The 24,236-nt window shown below is 42.7% G+C and overlaps 1 protein-coding gene across 4 annotated transcripts in view; it reads left to right on the top strand.

Annotated features, from left to right (window-relative positions):
• ADHFE1 (alcohol dehydrogenase iron containing 1) overlaps window positions 1-23,322 on the top strand; it is a 36,715-nt gene extending 13,393 nt beyond the window's left edge. For 3 of the 4 annotated variants that reach the window (XM_030794950.1, XM_003274775.4, XM_030794951.1), the window contains 8 exons: window positions 1,638-1,715; window positions 3,237-3,342; window positions 6,252-6,404; window positions 8,354-8,452; window positions 11,128-11,206; window positions 11,381-11,477; window positions 14,791-14,948; window positions 22,782-23,322. In XM_030794950.1, the coding sequence (XP_030650810.1) occupies window positions 1,638-1,715; window positions 3,237-3,342; window positions 6,252-6,404; window positions 8,354-8,452; window positions 11,128-11,206; window positions 11,381-11,477; window positions 14,791-14,948; window positions 22,782-22,865 (854 nt within the window). In that variant the 3' untranslated portion in view covers window positions 22,866-23,322. The remainder of the gene's footprint in view (window positions 1-1,637; window positions 1,716-3,236; window positions 3,343-6,251; window positions 6,405-8,353; window positions 8,453-11,127; window positions 11,207-11,380; window positions 11,478-14,790; window positions 14,949-22,781) is intronic. The other variant, XR_004026152.1, reaches the window with a different exon arrangement.
• Window positions 23,323-24,236: the final 914 nt, after the last annotated feature.

Genomic DNA, 24,236 nt, shown 5'->3' with positions numbered 1-24,236 from the left:
TTTGCAGATTTAAGCTATGGGGTCACCTTGTGGAAAAGGGGGAAGGTCATCACTGACATATGATGAGATCCCTCTGTCACCAACTTTGTCCTCTAAACTGCTCTCTGTTTTGTCCCATTTTGCCAGCCACTGTAGAGTTTAAGGAGAACATTAGCTGTTATTTTTCTGGTGTTGACTCAACCCTTTCTTCTACATAATGGCTCTTCAGCTGACCTCAGGCTTTGTCTCTTCCCTGGGACATGTGGCCAGCATGGCCCATCACGCTGGGTGACATCTGTTCTGTGGCTACCCAGGGCACAGACGTACAAATCCAAATCAGAATAGCTCACTTGTTCCACAGGGGACCTTGAGATTTTCTAGTCTTTTCTTCTCTGCCATTTTTATGGCTGCTAGCATATTACTATTTAAAGTTTTATAGCTAACATGCACTAACTGGTAACTAGGACATATCCTCAGTTTAAAGTTTTGCCCTTTCTTCTCCCCTCTCCTGCCCTATTGTGAAGAGGGCTTGTGATGGGATGTGAGTAAGTCGATGGCAGATGAACTGCTGTGTTGTGAATGAGGGATCAGCAGGGAGCAGCATAATTGGTGTCTGGCAAATGGAACCCTCTGGTGAAACTGTGTCAGCATCACACAGAGGGGTGATTAGTAAAGTTTAGAAACTTGACAGAACCACAAAACCACGGAGCCCAGCAAAGGCAGAGCGTCACTGTGCTTGCTGCCAAGAGGGAATAAAGATGTCTTTTAGAGACAGCAAATATGAGTTTTGTTACCAGAGGTGCCGGGCAGCCTGCATTGACCCAGCTGCAGCTGCTTAGGCTCTGGCCCCCAAGGAGCCTGAGGTTCCCAGAGCTCACTGCTATTAATACAACACAGTCATCACACATGTGCATGATTAACATACATATATGTTAACAAAGACACAGAAATCATACATGCATGTTAACACAGGTACAGAGATCACCTGCACATTAAACACACATGTATGTTAATACAGACAGACACCATACCTATTAACACTCATTTATGCAGAAGCAGGCAATATGCATATTAAACATGACCACGTTAATGCAGACACAGGTATGCATATTAAACACACGTGCATGCTAAACATGCACGTATGTTAATGCAGACGTGGACATCATACATGCATGCTAACACAGATACAGACGTCACACATACATGTTAAATATACATACCTATTAATACAGACACAGACATTACACATATTAAACAACATAAACATTCATCTAGCAATCATGATACATGTCAAACACGCAAGTGCATTAATGCAGGCATAGACATCAATGTGTATGCTAAACATACATGCATGCCAATATAGATACAGACCTCATGCATGCCTGTTAATGCAGATATAGACATCATACACATTGGACTTACATGCATGATAACACAGACACTGACATCTTCCATGTTAGATTTACATACATATTAATGCAGACATAGACATCATACATGTTAGGCTTCCATACGTGTTCATTCATATACATCACGCAAACAAGAGAGTCAGCAAAGTTGCCTTCTCTAATTTTGTTCCTCAGTCCTAAGGCTGAATTAGGTGTGTCCACTAACCTTTATTTAGATGCTTTATTAAAATTAATATTATTTTGTTCAAGTGCCAACTACCTCAGGAACCGGGAGTGAAACTACTGGGGTTGCCATTTTTGACTATGAACCCTTGAAAGTAAAAATTGGTAAGAACCATAATTTGAATTATCTCCCTTACCTTTCAACTCCACACTCTTCTTTAAATCCTAATATTTAAAAATCAAGCAGTTATGACACAGTTAGAATAAGCCCCAATATTCTATAGAAGAAGAAGGTGACGATAGTCAGCAACAAAGTATTGTATATTTCAGAGTAGCTAGAAGAGAGGACTTGAAATGTTCCCAAAAAGTACTGAGAGTGATGGATATCCCACAGAGCCTGATTTGATCATCACACATTCTATGCATGCAACCAATACTCACATGTACCCTATAAATATGTTAAATATTTTGTATCAAGTTTAAAAAGAAAGGAAAAAAATCAAGGAATCAAGGAAAGTGTATGTATATATACACATATTGTTTCCTTTTTCAAGTACATATAAAAATATGAAACAATGTAATAAACTTCTTGAGAATTACCGCTGAAAGCATATTGAAATGCCATGAATCTTAATTGGCTATTCTCTGCCCAGGTTGGTGACTGTATATCAATGATAAATGGCTGTTTCCTTTCTCTGACGTATTTTTTACATTTTAAATCAATTTTATTGAGATGTGATTTTTTGTATAATAAAATGCACACATTTTAAGAATCTGGTTTGATGAGCCTTGACAAACATATATGCTCATGTAACCACCACCCCAATCAATACACAAAACATTCCCATCACTCCAGAAAGTTTCCTCATGCTCCGTCCCAGCCAATCCCTCCAGTCCTTTTCCCAGGTAACCTCTGTTCTGCTTTCTGTCTTCTTAGTCATTTTTATGCTGTCTTCTCTGTCGCAGACTCTTGGCTAATGTGGTAGAAATGTCTCTCTTTTTAGTCTGGCTCAATATCCTGCTTTCAGATCTTTGTAGCAGAATAAATTGACATTTAACTGCACATTTTTAGTAAATTTTCTTTTTAAAATTAAATTGCACTATCCTTTGACATTTCTTAAGTTGATGATGATAATGGCCAACACTTACATTCTACCTTACAGTTTCTGAAGACTTTTACCTAATGTTCTCTCATTTGATCCCTACAACAGCTCAATGAGAGCTGGAGGCCCTGTGCTATTATAGTCTAATCTTATAGAGAACTCAGAGAGGCTAAGTGACTTGCCCAAAGACACAAAGTAAGTTGCAGAGCGAGGACCAGTGGTGTGCTAGTAAACTGGCTCTCTGGAACTTAATAATAAACAAGTAAGCCCTGACTTGTAGTGTTGGCCCATTTCTGTGGTGTAAATACTCTCACCACGGCCAAAGACATCACTCATCCAGGAGCTGGAAAGAGATGCATACACATGGCCCTTGGAAACCAGTAGGAGCCAGCTCCAGCACACCACTGAAAACCCCAGGTTTCTGACTCTAAATCACTTTCCATTGCTCCTTACTGCCTCACTACATGAAAATGAACCTTTTCTCATATTTTTATTTTTAGGGTGATTTATTATCCTGAAGTCATTTGCCTTCTTAAAATGATGCCCATCGCTTTAGCCTCTACTGAAAATCCTTATGTTTTAGGCATCACTTCGAGAGCCATCAAACCCACACTGGGGCTGATTGATCCCCTGCACACCCTCCACATGCCTGCCCAAGTGGTCGCCAACAGTGGCTTTGATGTGCTTTGGTAAGTGCTGGTGCCACCTGGAGGGGCTTTTTTAGTACTAGGTCTATGGGTAGTATTTTGTTGCTCAACACACATGCTAAGTATTCATTGATTAGCACCCCACGACATCCCTAGCTTTGGCTGTCATTACCCCCTGTCCTAAATCAAACATTCAAGCTTTAGAGGTTGGTGACTAGGTGACATCTGGTGTGGGCCACAAACCTGCTCTTCAGGATGGACCCGCACAGCCACAGCCAGGGCCATAGGGATGCCGCTAAAGGGGCAGTTGGAGCGGGTGTGCATCATCTCAGGGACACACCAGCTACCCTTATGGCCTCACTAACTAGGCAATGCCCAAGGCTTCATGTCATGGAAGAGGGCAGGGAACAGAGCTAACACCTCCAGAGCACCCCCAGACCGTGCACATTGTGTCAGCACCTCACATACAACACCACTTCACTGCAGCTCTGTGTGATACAGGACCTTTGTTTTATTGAACAAGAAAACTGGGTTTGAGATGTTTAGTGACTTGCTCATAGTCTTACTGTATGTTCCCTTGGCTTCAGCTGCATTGTGCCGATGGCCCCCTAATCAGTATTTCTGTCGCAGACCTTGCTCCTGAGCTCCAGGCCTCATGGAGCCCCCACAGGCACTTCACATTCAGCATGTGCCAAATGACCCTCGTTCATCTATGTGCACATGCACATTTTTTTCACATTTTGACACCTCTGAAATCAGGACATAACTTAAAATCTGTGGCATCAGAGTATGTTTTCATCCTCAGTGGTACCTATTTTAAAAACAGTGCAGGCTGGGCACAGTGGTTCATGCCTGTATTCCCAGCACTTCGGGAGGCCAAGGTAGGAGGATCACTTGAGGCCAGGAGTTTGAGACCAGCCTGGGCAACAAAGTGACACCTTATCTCCACAAAAAAAAGTTTTACAAATTAGTCAAGCATGGTGGCACATGCCTACACATCCCTGTACAGTGACTGTCACATCCTAGGTACTTGTATACTGCTGGTTCACACAAGCAGGAGGTGACAGAGTTAGAACTCACACCCAGGTCCCCCAGGGCCATGATCTGCTTCCCTCACTATGTTATGTTGCCTGCCAAGAGACTGTGGAAAATTGTGTCTAACTCCATTTTGGTCAATATTGTCAGAACTTTGATGAGCTGTCTCCTAATAGTCTGGAAATGAGGGGAATAAGGTTATCCTTCCTAACTGTAAAGTACATAATAAATACGTCATGACCCAAAGCAGCCACCCTTAAGTGGGTGACTCACAGGCCCAAAGACTTCACTGTCAATCTAAGTGGGGAGTGGGCTCAGAAGGCAGGAGAATAATGGCAGTTGCTCTTTCAAGTACTGCCCAAGGGAAAGAACACCTGGCCTGAGGAATCTGCCCGTAAGGCCCAGTGGCCTGTTCTGAAGGTGGACAAGCCATGTATTAAATCTTCGAGGTAGCTCCCCTCATTAGGACTCCATGGACTTCTGATCATAAAGTGGCCATCCCAGGGCTTGACTGTAGGGAGAGAAGGTGCCATCTGGAAGACTCTGATGTCTGCTCAGCAGTTATGTTTCTTGTCATGAAGCATTAAGCTGACTTCCAGGCTTTACACATAGTTTCTGTGAGCTCAGCTCAGTGAGTCCGCCCCTGAGAAACAAATCTGCACTTGGATTTGGGATCTGATGCAGTCTAGATGTGCTGCAAGGCAGAGGTCACACTCTGACTACAGTGGCCTCACCAGCCACCCCAACTTCCCCATGTGGACACCTCATTCTTGCATTATTCACACATTCCCTGCTTAGAACCACAAAGCCTTAATATCCATCTACAAACTAATTTCCAAAACAATTTTCTAATGATTTGTCCAAAAAATATTATCTGCTTCTCATATGTAGAAGAGAGTAATTCCTCCATTCTAGGGAAAATGAAAACTGTAATTCATGCAAAACATGGGGTCATCTCCCTTCACAGTCAAGTGAAAGGAGAGTGTCCCAGAAACACTACAGAGGCCCCCATGGGGAATTATACTGAAAACTATAATTCATGCAAAACATAGTTCATGTTACACTGTGTTTCCAGTACATCACTGATCTAGATGGTGATGTCTGTTCTCTTCTGCAGTTGATGAGCTGGAAGTCATGCAGGCCATCAGGTGGAGGCAGCTATGAAGCTTAGTTCTTGAAATAGCAAACTCTGAGTTTAGGGTACATAAGAGAAAAAGATCTGCTTTTTCTTCAGGCCAAGAATTAATAATAATAGTGAATACTAAGGTGTACAATGTGCCAGGTACTCTTCTAAATACTTTACATGTGTCAACTCATCGAATTTTCACAGCCACATCATGAACCAGTACTATTATTTATCCCTGTCTTACAGTCACAAGAAGGATAGTGCCTCACACCAGGTCCACAGCAGGAATATCTTGTTCCAGGATTGACAACTGGGCAGCTGACCCCAAAGTCTATATTCTCACTCATTACACTGTAATTTTCATAGGAGTCTGGTGTAGCTATGACCCACTTTTGGTAATATGGTATTTGATCAATGCAAGGTATAAAATGGCAAATATCTTCCACAAGGAAGTCATTTTTTAGATTCAGTAGTTTTTTGTTGCTCAAATATATAATTCAACACCATAAAAATGTATCGACACTAGAAAAGGTCCATATAAAATCTTATACATACCACTCAAAAATACTGTAATGCTGTTAATGTAAACTCAACTGTATTAATTTATATTATAAGTAATGACTGTTGTAGGCAAGAGGTGGGCTGGTAGAATGTACTGCGATCATCAGTGTTAGATAATATATCCACCGTGGGTCGAATGCCAAACAGCTCCAAGACAGGCTGTGATCTAAATGGAGGGAAGGAGGAAGACGACACTTTCCATCTCTGTCCTTTCAATATTTCTTGTTAGCCATGCCCTGGAGTCATACACTACCCTGCCCTACCACCTGCGGAGCCCCTGCCCTTCAAATCCCATCACGCGGCCTGCGTACCAGGGCAGCAACCCAATCAGCGACATTTGGGCTATCCAGGCGCTGCGGATCGTGGCTAAGTATCTGAAGAGGTATGTCGCCCCAAAGGGGATAGAAATAGAACAGGAGGCCCACATTCTGCCAGCACGTGAAACATGACATGCCTGAGCCTGAAATATCCTGAGCAGGTCTGTTCACCAGAAAAGCAGTCAGTGGATGCACAGAAGCCCCAGACACCAGCAGCCTCTGGAGGGACCCAAGGGACAGGCAGATGAAAACTGGGTCCTTCAGTCCCTAAAAGGCAAAGGCAGACAGGGGACAAACTAGGAGCCAAGCTAGGATGAAGGGTGGTGTCCTTTGAGATTTGGCTCCCCAGGGCAGAAAAGAGACCCACACTGGCAGATGTTGGCTATGCCCATCCAGGCCCTGTCCGAAGACACACAGAATCCATCCATTGAGTTAACTCAAATGAACTAAACTTAAGAAATAAATGTGGGCTGGGCACAATGGCTCACACCAGTAATCCCAGTACTTTGGGAGGCCGAGGCAGGAGAATGGCTTGAAGCCAGGAGTTCGAGGTTGCAGTTAGCTATGATTGCACCACTGCACTCCAGCCTGGGTGACAGAGCAAGACCCTGTGTCAATTTAAAAAAGGAAAGAAAAGAGTAGAGATTGCTGTCCCAGGAGATATAAAAGGCAGAAAATGTAAAAAGATTCCTAAGAGGTTGTGAAAGATTTATGAATACAGGTATATACATACATGTATAGCCATAGGCTACAGGAGAGCAAATAGCAATCAGGTTCTGAGACAGCAGAGATATACTTAGGATGAAAGCTGATACCTGAGATATTAGGACATACTCAAAGTCAGGCTCACTTTTGTATTTATACGTAATGGACGGAACGGCCGCAGGTAGGCTAGGCCTAGACATGAGCACGGTGCTTCCTCCGGCCTTAAGCTAGAAGCTCCACTGACAAAGGAGCCCTGGAATTGCATTTGTAGCAGAGCAGCAGGAAGTAACCCAGTACTATTTCAGGTGTGTGGGAGACTCCCAGGACAGCACAGCAGCACTTGACTAGGTCCAAGCAGACACGCATCATGGGGAGCCAGTTTATCTGACAGGGACAGGGGCTTGGCAGTGGCAGACAAGGAGAGATGGACAGAGGAAAGCTGAAAGTTCCATCACCTGCTACTTCGCCTTGTCATTGGGAGAATAAGGAACTAACATGGGGTTTCAGAAAGGAGGCAGGAACACCCAACCATTCCACATGAAAGGAACATTTCAAATGAAAGGGGGAAAAAAAGGGCTGTGCTTTTTTATTTCGCCACAGGAACTCTTATGCAAGGCAAAATTGCAAAAAAAGCCCACATGAAAAGTAGGCTCCCTTGACAGTCTTCAGGCTTCTTCCCTGGGGCAAGGTTTTAGCAGTGAGTGCAGGAAGGCTGTGCACAATCAGAAAGCGGCTTTTGAGAATTTACTTTTCCAAAGTGGCATTGGGGACACCCAGAGCAAGCTAAGGCTCATTCGACAATAACATCCACTTCCTCAATAATGTTGGCATAGAGGTGCAGCAACCACAGATATAAAGAGGCCCCCATTGGGTCCAATGGGAGGCAGTGTCTTAGAGAGAAAGAGCGCTGGCCGGCAGGTAGCCCCGGGCATCTGAGAATGTTTACATCCCTTCACAGGGCCGTCAACAGCACTGACAAATGAAGAAGAAGAATGAGGCTCAGGGCACCTTCCTGGAGTGGCCCTTGCCATCCAGGGACCAGCGCGTTGCCTCCGCCGGCGCTTTTACATCACATGAGGAGCTGACAGCATGTTTATTATGCCTTTGCTGAAACAGTTGATAAGAAAATATGTTTCTCTTCAGTTTTCATTTAGAAGACAAGGCGTCATTTGAATAACTTGCCTAATTTTTCTTCCTACCGAGTAGCATTTCCTTTTTCTTCCCCCATATCTTTCCCTAAGGCAGCTCCTTATTCTGTAGGAATTGCCAATGTTGATGTGTTATTGTTAGGTATTTATATCATTCACAGGGCTGTCAGAAATCCCGATGATCTTGAAGCAAGGTCTCATATGCACTTGGCGAGTGCTTTTGCTGGCATCGGCTTTGGAAATGCTGGTGTTCATCTGTGGTGAGCAAGTCTGAGATTTCATTTCTTTACTCAAGCTATTGCTTTAAAAAATTTTTAATGTTTATAATTCAGGACAGGTGGTAAAATTTAAATATGCTGTAGAAGGAAGAAATTTAACTTTATGTTCCTAAATGTATTCTTTTTTTTCTTTTTTTCCTCTTTTCACCACCAGCTAAAGTAGAAACCTAAATGTATTCTTAAATTGAATGTGGTTCCTAAATGTATTCTTTTATGTTCCTAAATGTATTCTTTTTCTTTTTTTCTTTTTTCCACCACCAGCTAAAGTAGAAACCTAAATGTATTCTTAAATTGAATGCGGTTTACTGGGTTTTTTAATAACATATTTTTAAGGTATAATTCACATACTATACAATTCACCCATTTAAAATGTACAGAACATTAGTTTCTAATATATTCACAAAGTTATGCCACCACCATCAATTTTAGAGCATCTTATCACCCCAAAAAGAAATCCCATACCTCCTAGCTGTCATCCACCAATCCCCCCACCTTCCCCAATACTTAGCAACTACCAATTTACTTTCTTTTTCTTTATCTTTATCTTTTTTCTTTTTTTATTTTTTTTTTGAGATGGAGTCTCACTCTGTTGTCCAGGCTGGAGTGCAATGGCGCAGTCTTGGCTCACTGCAACCTCCACCTCCCAGGTTCAAGCAATTCTCCTGCCTCAGCCTCCTGATTAGCTGGGATTACAGATGTGCACCACCACACCCAGCTAATTTTTTTATATTTCTTAAGTAGAGACAGGGTTTCACCATGTTGGCCTGGCTGGTCTCAAACTCCTGACCTTACTTATCCACCCACCTCCATCCCCCAAAGTGCTGGGATTACACACATGAGCCACCGGGCCCAGCCTACTTTCTGTCTCTGTAGACTTCCCCATTCTAGACATTTCATGTAAATGGAATCATAGAATATGTGGTCTTTTGTGTCTAGCTTTTTTCCTCTCTATGGACATAGGTTTTCCTTTCTCTTGTTATATATGTAGGAGCAGAATTGCTGGGTCATATGGTAATTCTGTGTTTAAATTTTAAGATACCGACAGACTGTTTTCCACGGCATCTGCACTGTTTTACATTCCCACCTGCAGTGGGTGAAGGTTCTGATTTCTCCACATACTCACCATGTGTTGTGGATTTTTTAAACTTAATTGTAGGATATTTCCCCCAATCTCTCACAAAAGCAAGGGATCAGAATGCTTGTCAATAGCCCAGAATTAATCTCGTTGATTGAAACTTTATTGGTATGTCGCTTTAAATTTGAAAACCATTGAACTTTGAAAATTAAAATAAGCCTTTGCTGGGCGAGCGCAAGGAATGATCAGCCTCTGATGATCTACCACTGATGGGAGCATAAATTGGCAACACCTTTCCAAAAAGCAAGTGAGCAAAATGTACCCAGAGCCTGAAAAATATTTATGCCCCTGGGCCCACCAATTCACTTCTAGGAATCTAGCCTGAAGAAATACCCATGGCTGGGCGCGGTGGCTCACACCTCTAATCCCAACACTGGGAGGCCGAAGTGGACAGATCCCTTGAGCTGAGCCCAGGAGTTCAAGACCAGCCTGGACAACATGATGAAACCCCATCTCTACAGAAGAAAATACAAAACTTAGCCAAGTGTGGTAGTGCGTGCCTGTAGTCCCAGCTACTCAAACACCTGTAGTCTCAGCCACCCTGAGGCAGGAGGATCGCTTAAGCCAGGGAGGTCGAGGCAGCAGTGAGCCAGAATTGCACCACTCCAGTCCGGGCAACAGAGCGAGACCCTGTCTCAAAAAACCCAAATAAACAACAACAACAAAAATATATATAATATTTTCCTATTTGTTCATCAATAGTTCAAGAGGATATAAAAAATTTTTCACTGAGCGTGGTGGCTGGATCCTTCCTCACTTGAGCCCAGGAAGTCAAGGCTGCATTGAGCTATGATGACACCATTGCACTTTAGCCTGGGTGAGAGAGTGAGATACCGTCTCTAAAAAAAAAAAAAAGAATTTTTCAGTAAAAACAAAAACCATGATGCCTTTTCTTGATGTCAACTAAATCTAAACAAATCCTTAAGGTAGAATTCAGGTAAGAGAAACCAGTCAAACCAGAAATGATTAACATAGCCTGTCAGGCTAGAATAATCATTTCTGACTGGACTCTGTGAGTATGTAACATTTGAAGGGATCTGTCAGTTACTGGCGGGACAGATCACTCGTGGGTCAAGCTTGCACGTCATCAAATACAGCACATCCTGACTCACAAAATTCCCCCGTCATCATCTGGGAGCACACTGCCAAGGAACTGCCAGGGAAAAACAGAAGACACATGCCCAGAGCTTATTACAGAAACTTCAAAGTGAATTCCCGAGTCTTCGAGATCGTAATGTTAACTAATGGGTTCAGGGAGCTACTTCTGGATCAATACTTTTTAATGTCATACGATTCTATGAGCATTTGAATTTAGGCATTTTCAGAAGTTTTGCTAATGAATGCACTACATGTCCTAGACATCATAATATATCCTTATATCCAAGAAAACAGAACATCTCACTTTTTCAGCTAATGATACTGTCTAGAGACTGTGACAGGCATCCCCATAAGAGTATCTTTCTATTGTTGACTTGAATCTTGATAACTGTGTATGAACATAAGGATTTTCTTTCTTTTCTAGCCATGGAATGTCTTACCCAATTTCAGGTTTAGTGAAGACGTATAAAGCAAAGGATTACAATGTGGATCACCCACTGGTGGTAAAATCATAAGAATAAATTATTTAATTAAATATTGTAATCCTCCCAATTTCCATAAATATATTTGCCAATTCTCGCCTGCTTAGAGTAGGGGGTAAAGTAACTTACTATCTAGAATATGTGGGGAAGAACAGCTTTGTCATCTGCCAGTCACCGCATTTCATTTCTCCCCAGCCCCATGGCCTTTCTGTGGTGCTCACGTCCCCAGCGGTGTTCACTTTCACGGCCCAGATGTTTCCAGAGCGACACCTGGAGACGGCAGAAATACTGGGTATGAACCATTACGCAAAATTCTGTGACCGGCCAGGCACAGTGGCTCCCACCTGTAATCCCAGCATTTTGGGAGGCTGAGTTGGGTGGATCACTTGAGCCCAGGAGTTTCAAGACCAGCCTGGGCAACATGGCAAAACCCCATCTCTACAAAAAAAAAAAATTAGCCGGATACGGTAGTGCAAGACTATAGTCCCAGCTACTTGGGAGGCTGAAGTGGGAGAATCACCTGAGCCCAGGAAGTTGAGGCTGCAGTGAGCTGTTATCATGCCACTGCACTCCAGCCTGGGAGACAGAGTGAGACTCACTCTCTCTCTCAAAAAAAAAAAAAAAAGAACCATAAAGGACAATACCAAAAAATATTGCTTTGTGATAGCTTAATAATGAAATGTCAGGCTGGGCACAGTGGTTCATACCTGTAATCCTAACACTTTGGGAGGCTGAGGTGGGAGGATAGCTTAAGCCCAGATGTTTGAGACCAGCCTGGGCAACATAGTGAGACCCTGTTTCTTTAAAAACATTTTTAAAATATAAATATATGATTAAAAATGTCAGTGACTTGACCAAAGCCCTATCTAGCACTAAAATTCTGTCATTATTATGTTTCTGAGAGTATTGAGTCTGTTACGTTTGTAGTAACACTGTTTCCTGTTTTTGTCTCAAAGGAAAGTATAATTATTTTTATATTTTCAGTGTTATAAATGACTTTTGCTATGTTCGATAATAAAATGAATCTATATCAGGAAGCAGGAATAAATTCCTAATTATAGAGAATCAAAACAACTGGAAACTTTTTTTCACCAAAGCCTGCAAAGCTCCTGATCAATTAGAAACTTTATAAAAATATCCTGAAAGAGGAGTCTGTTTGCCATACTGTAGAATAAATAATGTCAATAATAAGATATCCACAGTACTTTTTGAATCTTACCAGAAATAAAATGATATTCAGGATAGCTTTAATGGTAAGTAAAATTTGGTGTTTTGCTAATACAAGAACTATTTTAAGTAGACTTGAATATTTTATTAACTTGCAAAACATCTTATTCTGCCACTTGTGTTTAGTTAGGGCAAGAAGGGAAAGGCTAAAAAGAAAACTTCATTATGCTCTCCTCGCCCAGCCGTTGGAGAGATTATTTCCAGGGAGGTAGAGAAGGACCGCAGACATCCTCCTGCAGGAGCTCCCGCTGAGTCCCAGGTGCTGTGCTGGGAATGCTAATGACACAAGCCCAGGGCAGAGAGGGGCCAGGGGCTCCATTTCCCAGAGGGTGCTACGGGGAAACAGTGCAACTTTGCCAAGGATCTGTGTCCCTTTTCTCTTTCGGACTGGAGATGTTGTTCAGCCATATTTTGGGACTCAGCTGCCTTTGTAAATATTCAAACCATGTAAATGGGAAGAGAGAGCGCAAATCATAGGCTACATTTATGATAAATGGGAAAATCTTAGAGAACTTAAAGTTAACACTCCAGGCAACTAGCAGCACTACTGAAAAGGGAGTTCCTCTGTTAGACAAATTCCAGGCTGGAAGAACCCACTGATTCTTCCTTCTTGAATGGGAAGTTTTAATGTTATCTACACTTAGCTATCCCACACGATGAAATATTTTGATTCTCCATGTCGTCTTAGATTTCTTAGCTTTAGACTGATGTATTCTTTTTCCTACCATCTCTTTTTTTTTCTGTAACACTTCATAGGAAAATGGAGAGGTTTCCATGGTGTGTTTTATGGCAGCATTCCCAGGAACATTAAAACTTCATAAACTTCGTACCATGTGTCACCGCTCCACCTAATCCATATTTTAGCCGCCGCTGGGTAATACAGACTGGTCTTGTTGGGCAAGGTTTACCTTTCATCCGGCTGCTCTCCCAGCCAGCCCTGTATCTGGTTCTATTCATACCTTTTCCTGGATTCCTAAGAGTTCTCACTGTCATGGAAGAGAAAGCTAAAAACCGATTTAATAATATGCTTCATTCAGTATGGAAGTGAAAGCAGTCACAATCTCCTTTTGAACAACACAAGAGAAAGTAGACTTAGACTACTGTGGGAGGCATTTTGCATAGACTTCATATAATGCTACACTCCGTAGAGGGCCTTACTTCTTGGCAGTGAATGTGTTTGGCTAGAATACATGAGAATGCAGGGTGCTAAGGGTTGTGAAATCAGTTCCCTTCCTCTGGGAACTCTCTCTGTCACCCTGCCTGAGGGCAGAACCTCCTGCACGGCTCTTCCAGATTGCCATTTCCGTGATTATATGCATTATTTTTTAATTTTTATTTTACATATATATATTTTAACAGAGACAGGGTCTTACTGCTCAGGTTGGTCTTGACCTCCAGGACTCAAGTGATTCTCCTGCCTCAGCCTCCCAAAGTGCTGGGATTACAGAGATTCTCCTGCCTCAGCCTCCCAAAGTGCTGGGATTACAGAGATTCTCCTGCCTCAGCCTCCCAAAGTGCTGGGATTACAGAGATTCTCCTGCCTCAGCCTCCCAAAGTGCTGGGATTACAGAGATTCTCCTGCCTCAGCCTCCCAAAGTGCTGGGATTACAGATGTGAGCCACCAGGCCCAGTCTCTTAATTACTAATCATGTACAAATTCTGCCCTTACGAATCTTCTTTCATCAATACCATTATTATCTGCATACGAAACGCTGTTTTCTGAGAGCCTTCATGTTCTTGGTCCTGCCCAGCTGGTTCTATAATATTTATTTAGAGGAACCTCCCCTGCTCTTTGGCAACAGAATCTAAAATTAAAAGTTGTATAGCTATAGAGGACAAAAGTTTTCTTCCCTGTTCACACATAATCCATTTTTGGTGTGCTTATTTTCTTTTTGGTGGTTAATTTTGGAGCTTTTGTACTTCTGTAAGCTTGTCTCACAGGGCGTTTGCAAAGGATTTGTCTTTTTCTAAGATGTTGCTGTGGGAAAAGACGTTGAAGATATCATACACCTCTAGATGTCAGCAAATTCCAAGCCTTGAAATTACATAAGCTGTGTGTTCTTCAAATATTCATTCCTCCATCCCAGCACCAGCCGACTTTCTTGCCTTGTTCTGCACCTCTCTTCTTGTCTTTGTTCCTCTTCTTTCTACCACACAAGGGGCGAGCATATAGGACTTGGCAGCCCCTCCAAAATGTCAGAGCTAAGTGAGCTCCCCCAGCCAACTTGGGCCCTCCTGGGGAGGCACAGGATGGCCCCGTGCTGGGCGTTAAGGAGACCCCGTGGGTGTGCATGGTGTATTCACTGATCTTGTGACTGAACTCCACCCAGAGCCCGTTTCCTCCTCTCTCCCTACAGTCAGCGCTTTATGTCTTCTAGGGGCTGACACCCGCACTGCCAGGATCCAAGATGCAGGGCTGGTGTTGGCAGACACGCTCCGGAAATTCTTATTCGATCTGGATGTTGATGACGGCCTAGCAGCCGTTGGTTACTCCAAAGCTGATATCCCCGCCCTAGTGAAAGGAACCCTGCCCCAGGTAAGAGACCGGCATGCTCCTCACTCCCTGCGAAGGAGCCTAGCGCCTCCAGAAAGGCATGCTCCGTTGGTGGCGGGCTAGCGGGGATGGAAACCAGGGCTCCCCAGTGGTTCTCGGGTCTCCTCCACAGCAGACAGCAGTTCTGTCCTTTCCCGGTGCAACAGGGCCAGGCCCTCGCCTTTCTGTTCATCCATACAGCTGTAGCTGAGGTGAGGCTTTTGTGAAAATTTTCATGAAGGGATGGATCCTTTATGATAATTCAAGGCAAAAACAACCAAACTGGTCTTGAACTATGGCACAATTTCCCTTTTCCCCATTTCTGTTCTTTGAAGGGCTCCTATAAATAACTATGTGAAGCTGTTCCAGAAGGACCACCAATATTATTTTCCACTGTAAAAGAGTTCCAGGTCTCTACTATTTTGTGAAGAATAGGCATGGCCTTTCAATTAACACTATCACCAAATTGCTTTCGATGAATGTGGGAGATTGTATACTTGATACGTATCTGTGTCACTATGGGTCTGATTTCATTTCTTAAATTTTTGTGTAGAATGTAAATGGAGCTCCATCCCTAATTCAGTAGAATCATACTAGGTGTAAAGTTTGCTCTTCCGAGGTTCTCATGAAGAGCTCTGATCCCTCAGTGGACCTCTCTTGAGCTAGCACATCAGATCCTAATAGGCCAAGGTCCTGCTCATTGCAATTCACAATAAAGAGAGAGCTCAGAGCATGAGTGCTTGGTTGGTGGACCACACCATAGTCACCAGGCCCAGAATACTCCTTTAGTCCTCCTGGCCAATATGGGAAAGGCAGAGGTCACCTCAACGCTATGAGGGTATGAGGATAAGGATCTTCTGCCACAGGCTAAGGCATTCCCTGACCATGGAACAGAGTTAGCAGCTGAAACATCCACTCACACAGCAGCCTGCTTGCCACAAGTGCTGGTGCTTTTCCCTCACCCCACTCCAAGTAGGCAGGGCCTCAAACTAGCTTCTTCCTCCCCACTTCACTAGTGCTTAGAATGTTGACAGCCTCACCACTCACTTAAGATAATATTTGTATAGATTGTGTTCATAGACTCATGTGTCCACAGGAGCCAGGTAGAGAATAGCAGTGAACAATGTCATGTAAGGCCTTAGGGAGTGGTGGGGACTTTGGTAAGCCAGAAGGCACATGACCCATCTAATTGGGTGAGCAGCTCAGCTACAGTTTATCATCACCAAGCAGAAAATCAGGTCCCAGTGTTGGTAGAACTTCCAACTCTCAAGAAAAATCAGCAATCTTGATGTTTGTGTTGAATTCTCTCGTTTCCAATGCACAAATGAAACATAGTCCATGAACCACCAGTTTCCCTGATTTGGATTCAGGCTCAGTGAATTCAATTGCATCTACAAATAGAAATGAACAAGCAACAAAGGAGTCTCAAAGTATAGCAGAGACCCTGGGCTAACCCACAAACCCTTAATTCTAACCCATACATCCAGGGGACCAAATCACTAAAAAAATCAGACCCTCTAAGGCCCTCACAGTTATTTTATCCAAGCCTACCTGCCTGTAAGTTCTGTGAGGGCAGGAATCTGTCTGCTTGGCTCATCCATTTTCCATTGCACCTAGCACAGGCTAGTAAACATGTTAAATGAACACATACCTCCATTCCTCTCCTCCTAAGTCCTCTGTCTAGGTAAGCTTTAATGGCTGACTGAGGATAACTTTTTGAAAAGTTTCCTTAGACTGACTAGGACTCAACCAAAGACAGGGGAGCCATGAAAGCTCAGGGACACCCTAGACTGAGTGGTCATAGTGATTTTTTCCAGGGGGAGGGACAGGGCTAGAGTGCAGTGGCATAATCACAGCTCACCACAGCCTTGACCTCCCAGGCTCAAGTGATCCTCTGTCCTCAGCCTCCTGAGTAGCCAGCACTATAGGTGTATGCCACCATACCAGGCTATTTTTTTTTACTTTTTTATACACAATAGGTCTCACTGTGTTACCAGGCTGGTCTCGAATTCCTGAGCTCAAGCAATCCTCCTGCCTTGGCTTCCCAAAGTCCTAGGATTATAGATATGAGGCACAGTGCCTGGCATTCACTGCAATTTTAATGTAGCTTCTGGCTTTGTGGCATGGTCCCAGTGACACTGTCCACCCTGCAAGGGGCCCTCCAAAAGGTTCTGTTTGTTTAGCCCAGGAAAGTGTTCAGGAAAATGTGTGGGTCCACCTCTAAGAATGGTATCCATGATTTTCAGATGAAACTGTCTAATACCCTTGGCCATTTGATTGCTGGCCATCAGTACACACTGACAGGTGTTTACTGTTCTAATTCTACTGTGGTCAGACCGTCACTTTCTTTTGTTTGTTTTGTTTTTTGTTTTTGAGACAGAGTTTTGCTCTCATTGCCCAGGCTGGAGGGCAGTGGTGCAATCTTGGCTCACTGCAACCCCTGCCTGCCAGGTTCAAGTGATTCTCCTGCCTCAGCCTCCCGGGTAGCTGGTATTACAGGCACACACCACCATGCCCAGCTAATTTTGTATTCACCACCATGCCCAGCTAATTTTGTATTTTTAGTAGAGACGGGGTTTCACCATGTTGGCCAGGCTGGTCTCAAACTCCTGACCTCAGGTGATCCGCCAACCTCAGCCTCCCAAAGTGCTGAGATTACAGGCGTGAGCCACCGCAACCAGCCCAGACTGTCACTTTCAAAAGCTATTCCACATAGCAGCAAATCCAGCCTAACATTTGAGACCACTAAAATAGCACTAAATTAACACTAAAATAGCAAGTTAATTAGATATCATTCTGAATGCCTCAGTGCACATGTGATACTGGGAAATCACAGATAGCAAAACCTTAATTGGACAAAACCAATTTCTTAGTTTTACAAAAATGGGAGGTAAATGGAATCTTTTGGATATAAGTTCTGTTTTAAAGTGGGAAGCCAGATTTTCCTCAAGCTGTATTCATAAAGCACCCCAAGGCATCTGCTGCCTTTTTTCCTCTGATCATGTTTTCATGATTCAGAGAAATATAGTTAATTTTAATTAACTAGCCCTAGGTTCATTTGGAGTCTACGTGATTGAGATATGTGTATATTCACAGATTGATAGGACTTTGGTAGGAATCTTAGAAATAAGCTTGTCCATTTTGCAGATGAATAACTATTATGGAATTTTGTTTGTTTGTTTGATGGCAGTGACTGTTTTACAGGAATGCTGTGGCCACTTCAGAGTTTTACACATGCAATGGACTAATCTTCACTTATTAATATCTCCAGGATTTAAGGTAGTGAGAAGAATATACTGGCTCCTCCAAAGAACATCACCAGAAAGGTTATTCAATGTAGTTGACATTTGATGAAGGTTCTTTTCTGTTCAGCAGTGAAGGATTGGTTTTCTCTGTAAGGAACAACCAGGCCAGTATTCTTGACCAACACAGCCCATACTGGTGGCAGCTAATAGCAGCCCTGTGTACAGAGGCTTTCAACTGCCATAGCCAGGCTGCAAGGGGAGCAGGCAAGAATATATTAATCTTCCAAGCTGGATTTCTGAAACCCTGGAAAGAAACATTTACATTTCAAATCAAAACATTTCATTACTGAGGAGCGCTGTCTACCCAAATGAGCACTTCCACTCCCTGGTAGACAGGCCAGCTGAAATGTTGTTATTTCATGAATGTGCTAAAAGTAGATGTCTGAATTTATTTCGTTCCCATGTTAATGAGTTGTCCTTCAGTCTTACATGCCTATAAATAATAGCACATCATTGCTTAACATACCTTAATTCTGAGAGAGTTTAGCTTTTATGTGGCAGAGCTGATAGGTATAGGGACATATCACAAACTTTATGTCCTTGTCCTGTTTAACCAATCACTGGGGGCCAGAAACGCAAAACAGAAACTCAGCTCAGGCTTGGCTTCAAGTACTTCTAAGAGTCCTGCACTGCTCCACCAAAGATAAACAGGATCATGTCAAGGGCCTTTGAGCTCATCAGATAAGACTCTCTCCCATTATGAACAAAGTAACTTGCCATCACCTGCAGTTACAGCAAACACTGAACTTCAGTTCTTGACCCTGCACAAACACATACATAATGAGACCCTCTGCCTTGCTACGGATTTCCAAAATTCCTTAGGGTCTCTTAAAAATCTGCTGGGATGTGAAACTTTGTCTTTGCCTCACCCATACTCATAGGCATTGTCCCCCACCCCTCTCTCATCTGTCCCTCTATCCTTTCTTCCTTCTTTAACTTATCTTTTAAATTGTGATAAAATATGTATAACGTAAAATTTACCATTTTAAGCATTTTTAAGTGTACAAGGCCATGCCATTAAGTACACGCACAATGTTGTGCAACCATCACCACTATCCATTTTCAGAACTTCTTTTTTAATCATGCCAAACAAGTGGTATGTCCATTAAACACGAATTCCCCGTTCTCCCCTTCTCGTAGCCCCTGGGAACCTCTGTCCTACTTTCTGTCTGTATGAATTTGCCTATCCTAGGTACCTCATGTAAGTGAAATCATACAATATTTGTCCTTTTGTGACTGGCTTATTTCACCCAGCACAGTGCCTTTAGTGTTCATCCACGTTGTAGCATGTGTCAGAATGTTATTCCTTTTTTATGGCTGAATAATATTCCGTTGTATGGATATACTACGTTTGGGTTATGCATTTACCTATTGATAGACACTTGGGTTGTTTCCACCTTTTGACTATTATGAATAATGCTGCGATGAATATTGGTGTGCAAGTATCTATTTGAGTCCCTGCTTTCAATTCTTTGGGGTATATACCTAGGAGTAGGATTGTTGTATCATATAGAAACTCTATGTTTAACTTTCTGAGGAACTGCTAAACTGTTTTCTATAGTGGCTGCACCATTTTACATTTCCATTAACAGTGCACCAGGGCTTCAGTTTCTTCACATCCTCAACAACACTTGTTATTTTTCTTTTGTGTGTGTGTGTGTAATAGCCATTCTAATGGTGTGAAGTGGTATCTTATTGTTTTGATTTGCATTTCCCAAATGACTAAGGATGGTGAGCATCTTTTCATGTGCTTGTTGGCTATTTATATATATTCTTTGGAGAAATAACTGATCAAGTCCTATGCCCACTTTTGAATTGAGCTGTTTGAGGTTTTTTGTTGGTGAGTTGCGAGAATAATTTTTTTTTTTTTTTTGAGACAGATTCTTGCTCTGTTATCAGGCTGGAGTGCAGTGGTGCAGTCTTGGCTCACTGCAACCTCCGCCTCCTGGGTTCAAGCAGTTCTCCTGCCTTAGCCTCCTGAGTAGCTGGGACTACAGGCACACACCACCACACCCGGCTAATTTTTGTATTTTTAGTAGAGAAGGGGTTTCACTGTGTTGGCCAGGATGGTCTCCATCTCTTGACCTCGTGATCCACCCGCCTCAGCCTCCCAAAGTGCTGGGATTACAGGTGTGAGCCACTGTGCCCAACCAGAATAATTTTTATATCCTGAATATTAATCCCTTATCAGATATATGATTTGCAATTTTTTTTAATTTTGTTGTCTTTTCACTCTCTTGACAGTGTCCTTTGATGCACAAAAGTTTTAAATTTTTATTCAGCCTAGTTTATCTGTTTTTTTTTTCTTTTTTCGTTGTGCTTTTCCTTTTTTTTTTTTTTTTTTAGAGACAGAGTCTTGCTCTGTTGGCCAGGCTGGAGTGCAGTGGCACAATCTCGGCTCACTGCAACCTCCGCCTCCCAGGCTCAAACAATTCTCCTGCCTCAGCCTCCTGAGTAGGTGGGATTACAGCTGCCCACCACCACACCCAGCTGATTTTTTGTTTTTTTTTTTTTTTTGTATTTTTAGTAGAGACGGGGTTTCACCATGTTGGCCAGGCTTGTCTCGAACTCCTGACCTCAAGCGATCCGCCTGCCTCGGCCTCCCAAAGTGCTGGGACCACCGCACTAGACTCCCTGTGCTTCTGGTGTTACATCCAAGAAATCATTGCCAAATCCAATATCATGAAGATTTTTCCCTAATTATTCTAAGAGATTTAAGGTTCTAGCTCTTACATTTAGGTTTTTGATGCATTTTGAGTGAATTTTTTAATACATCCATCCTTCTTTTCATTCCTTTTACCAGACAAATACTGACTGAGTCCCTACTGAATACCATGCATTGTATGGTATACTAAAAGAAGGAAAATAAAGTCCCTTTTCTCCTTTATGAAGCTTACCTTCTAGTGAGGAGAGACAGTGAACATCTATAAATAAGATATAAATGAAATTATTTCAGATAATGACCAGTATATGAAGGAAAACCTGCATAATGAGATAGAGAGTGATCTCACGGGGAAAGTGTGGAGAGATCTCCAGCCAGGGTGTTGGGAAGGTGCATGATGATGGGGCAATGCTTTCCAGACAGAGGGGAAGGGCCCTGAGGCAGGGTCAAGGTTAGCATGTTCAAGGAACTTAAAAGGGATGGTGGGACTAAGCGAGGTGTTAGAGCTGGGGCAAGAAACAGAGCCAGATCAGGGTGGCCTTAGAGGCCATGGTTTTATTGCAATTGCCACGGGAATTTATCTGCGAGCATTAAACACAGGAATGGTAGGATTCAGTTTATACTGGAAAAAAAATCACTTTGGCTGCTGTGGGGAGAATGACCTCTGGGGGGCAAGAATGGAGCAAAAGTGGAAACAGACCTTTTAGGAAGCTTCTCAAGCTGGACAGGCGAGTGATAGCAGTGCCCTGGATTCCGGTTGTGGTACCACAGGAGGTGAGAAGCGCTCTTCCTGGGGCTTCGTTTTGGAAGTAGGACTGACACTCTTGCTGATGAGTTGAACTTGCAGAGCAAGGGAAAGGGGAATCAAGTCTGGCTCCTGGGTTTTGCCTGAGCTACTGGGTGTCATTTCTGAGATGAGAAAATGGGAGGAGCGGTGGGGTGGGAGAGTCAGAGTTCTGTCTTGTATATGTGAACTTTGAGACGCCAGTGTCTCCCTGCCCACCATCTTCACTAATTCAGCAGATAACTGTTGAGCATCTACTTACTATGTCAAGCCCTCCGGTAGGCGCAGGGCAGAGAGCAGTGCACACAGCTGAGCCCCTGGCCTCACAAGCTTCCCTTCCACTAGCTACACTCCCAAACACATGCCACTAATAGAAAACATGCCCAGAGACCCATGAAAATGGAACCTCAAAATGGACATTCCTCAGTTTCATGCAGGCGCCAGGGGAGTCATCGCTGTAGCTTTTAGCCCCTGTCCCCAAGAAGCTACTGACCAGAGTATAAATAGAAGTAGGATGTGCTGGATGTCTTTGCTGAATTGACTCAATTATCATTGGAGAAACTAACAAATCACTGGATTTGCTTGGGAACGTAGAGATAAAACCTTAGTTAATAGAAAAAAAAAGGAGTCACTTGTTGCACATAGCATGAAAGTTAATATTCTACTGAAGTCCTTTTGAATATGCCTTAAGTCCAAGTTGCAAAAGACATGGTCTTAGACGTCGGGGATGACCCAGTTCTCTCTCAGAGCTCTGTGCATACAGAGAACCTGGCAGAGGTTGTTGACTGACCTAGTTTTGTCATGATAGGGGTGTTTTCCCCAAGGTTGGTTGGGGCAGAAGGCTGTTGCCAGGGCATAAGGCAAGGGGCAGTGGCTTTCGAAAGCTCTGTGGGGAAAGAGGTATGATGTGATAAACCTCTGAGTTGGGGATCAACTCATATGAAGTATAAAAGAAATACCGTTTTTAAAGATATGGCATTTATCAAGGCATTGATTCTTATGACCAAGTTAATTTCCATAACTTTGTAGCTTTTACAAACTGCCTTTTCAAAGCCCTGGGTAACTTCTTTCATTTACTGTTTCAGGAAAGGGTCACCAAGCTTGCACCCCGTCCCCAGTCAGAAGAGGATCTGGCTGCTCTGTTTGAAGCTTCAATGAAACTGTATTAATTGTCATTTTAACTGAAAGAATTACCGCTGGCCATTGTAGTGCTGAGAGCAAGAGCTGATCTAGCTAGGGCTTTGTCTTTTCATCTTTGTGCATAACTTACCTGTTACCAGTATAGGTGGGATATACATTTATCTTGCAGGAAATTCCCCAAAGCTCAGAGTCCAGTTCTTTCCATAAAACAGGCTGGACAAATGACCACTATGTTAGACCCCCAGGCTCGACTTCAGGGGTCAGTGTTCCTGTCCCAAACCCCACACAGAATACTCTGCCTCTGCTTCATGTAGCAAATGAGCAAAAACTCAGTATCTGTCAAAAGTGTAAATTGTATTTCCTATGCCTAGTAATTCACTGCATGTCTAAAAATTTATCTGATAGAAACACTAGCACCAGTACATACAGAAGCATGGCAAGGATGTTTCTGGCAGCACTTTTCTAATAATAAAAGATTTGAAACAACCTTAAGTATTCATTATTGGTATATAGATCATTTATAGTATACTAGACAGTGGAATACTATGGTACTTTAATAAAGATGAAGTAAGTCTCTTGGAAATGTGTCCATAATATACTGGGAAGTTGGCAGAAAGCGAGCTACCAAATAATTATATATTAGTATGATCTGATTTTACTTTTTCAATTATACATAAACATATATCTACATATACATACAAAAGAAAGATACACAACAACGATAGACTGGATTAAGAAAATGTGGCACATATACACCATGGAATACTATGCAGCCATAAAAAATGATGAGTTCATGTCCTTTGTAGGGACATGGATGAAACTGGAAAACATCATTCTCAGTAAACTATCACAAGGACAAAAAACCAAACACCGCATGTTCTCACTCATAGGTGGGAATTGAACAATGAGAACTCATGGACACAGGAAGGGGAACATCACAATCCGGGGACTGTTGTGGGGTGGGGGGAGGGGGGAGGGACAGCATTAGGAGATATACCTAATGCTAAATGACGAGTTAATGGGTGCAGCACACCAGCATGGCACATGGATACATATGTAACAAACCTGCACATTGTGCACATGTACCCTAAAACCTAAAGTACAATAATAAAAAATAAAATAAAATAAAAACCATTCAAATACCATGAAAAAAACATCAAAATTTAAAAGTTATTACTGGAGAAATGGAATTTGGGGTGTGGAAAACTAAGAGAAAATGTTTATTTTATTTATTTATTTATTCATTTATTTTTATTTATTTTTTTGAAATGGAGTCTCGCTCTGTCTCCCAGGCTGGAATGCAGTGGTACGTTCTCAGCTCACTGCAACCTCCACCTCCTGGGTTCAAGTGATTCTCCTGCCTCAGCTTCCTGAGTAGCTATTTATTTATTTTTTGAGAC

Source organism: Nomascus leucogenys, chromosome 16 (genome assembly GCF_006542625.1).
Source record: "Nomascus leucogenys isolate Asia chromosome 16, Asia_NLE_v1, whole genome shotgun sequence".
NCBI lineage: Eukaryota > Metazoa > Chordata > Mammalia > Primates > Hylobatidae > Nomascus > Nomascus leucogenys.
The sequence above is the reverse complement of the archived record's forward strand: the minus strand, read 5'-3'. Positions and strand labels throughout refer to the sequence as shown.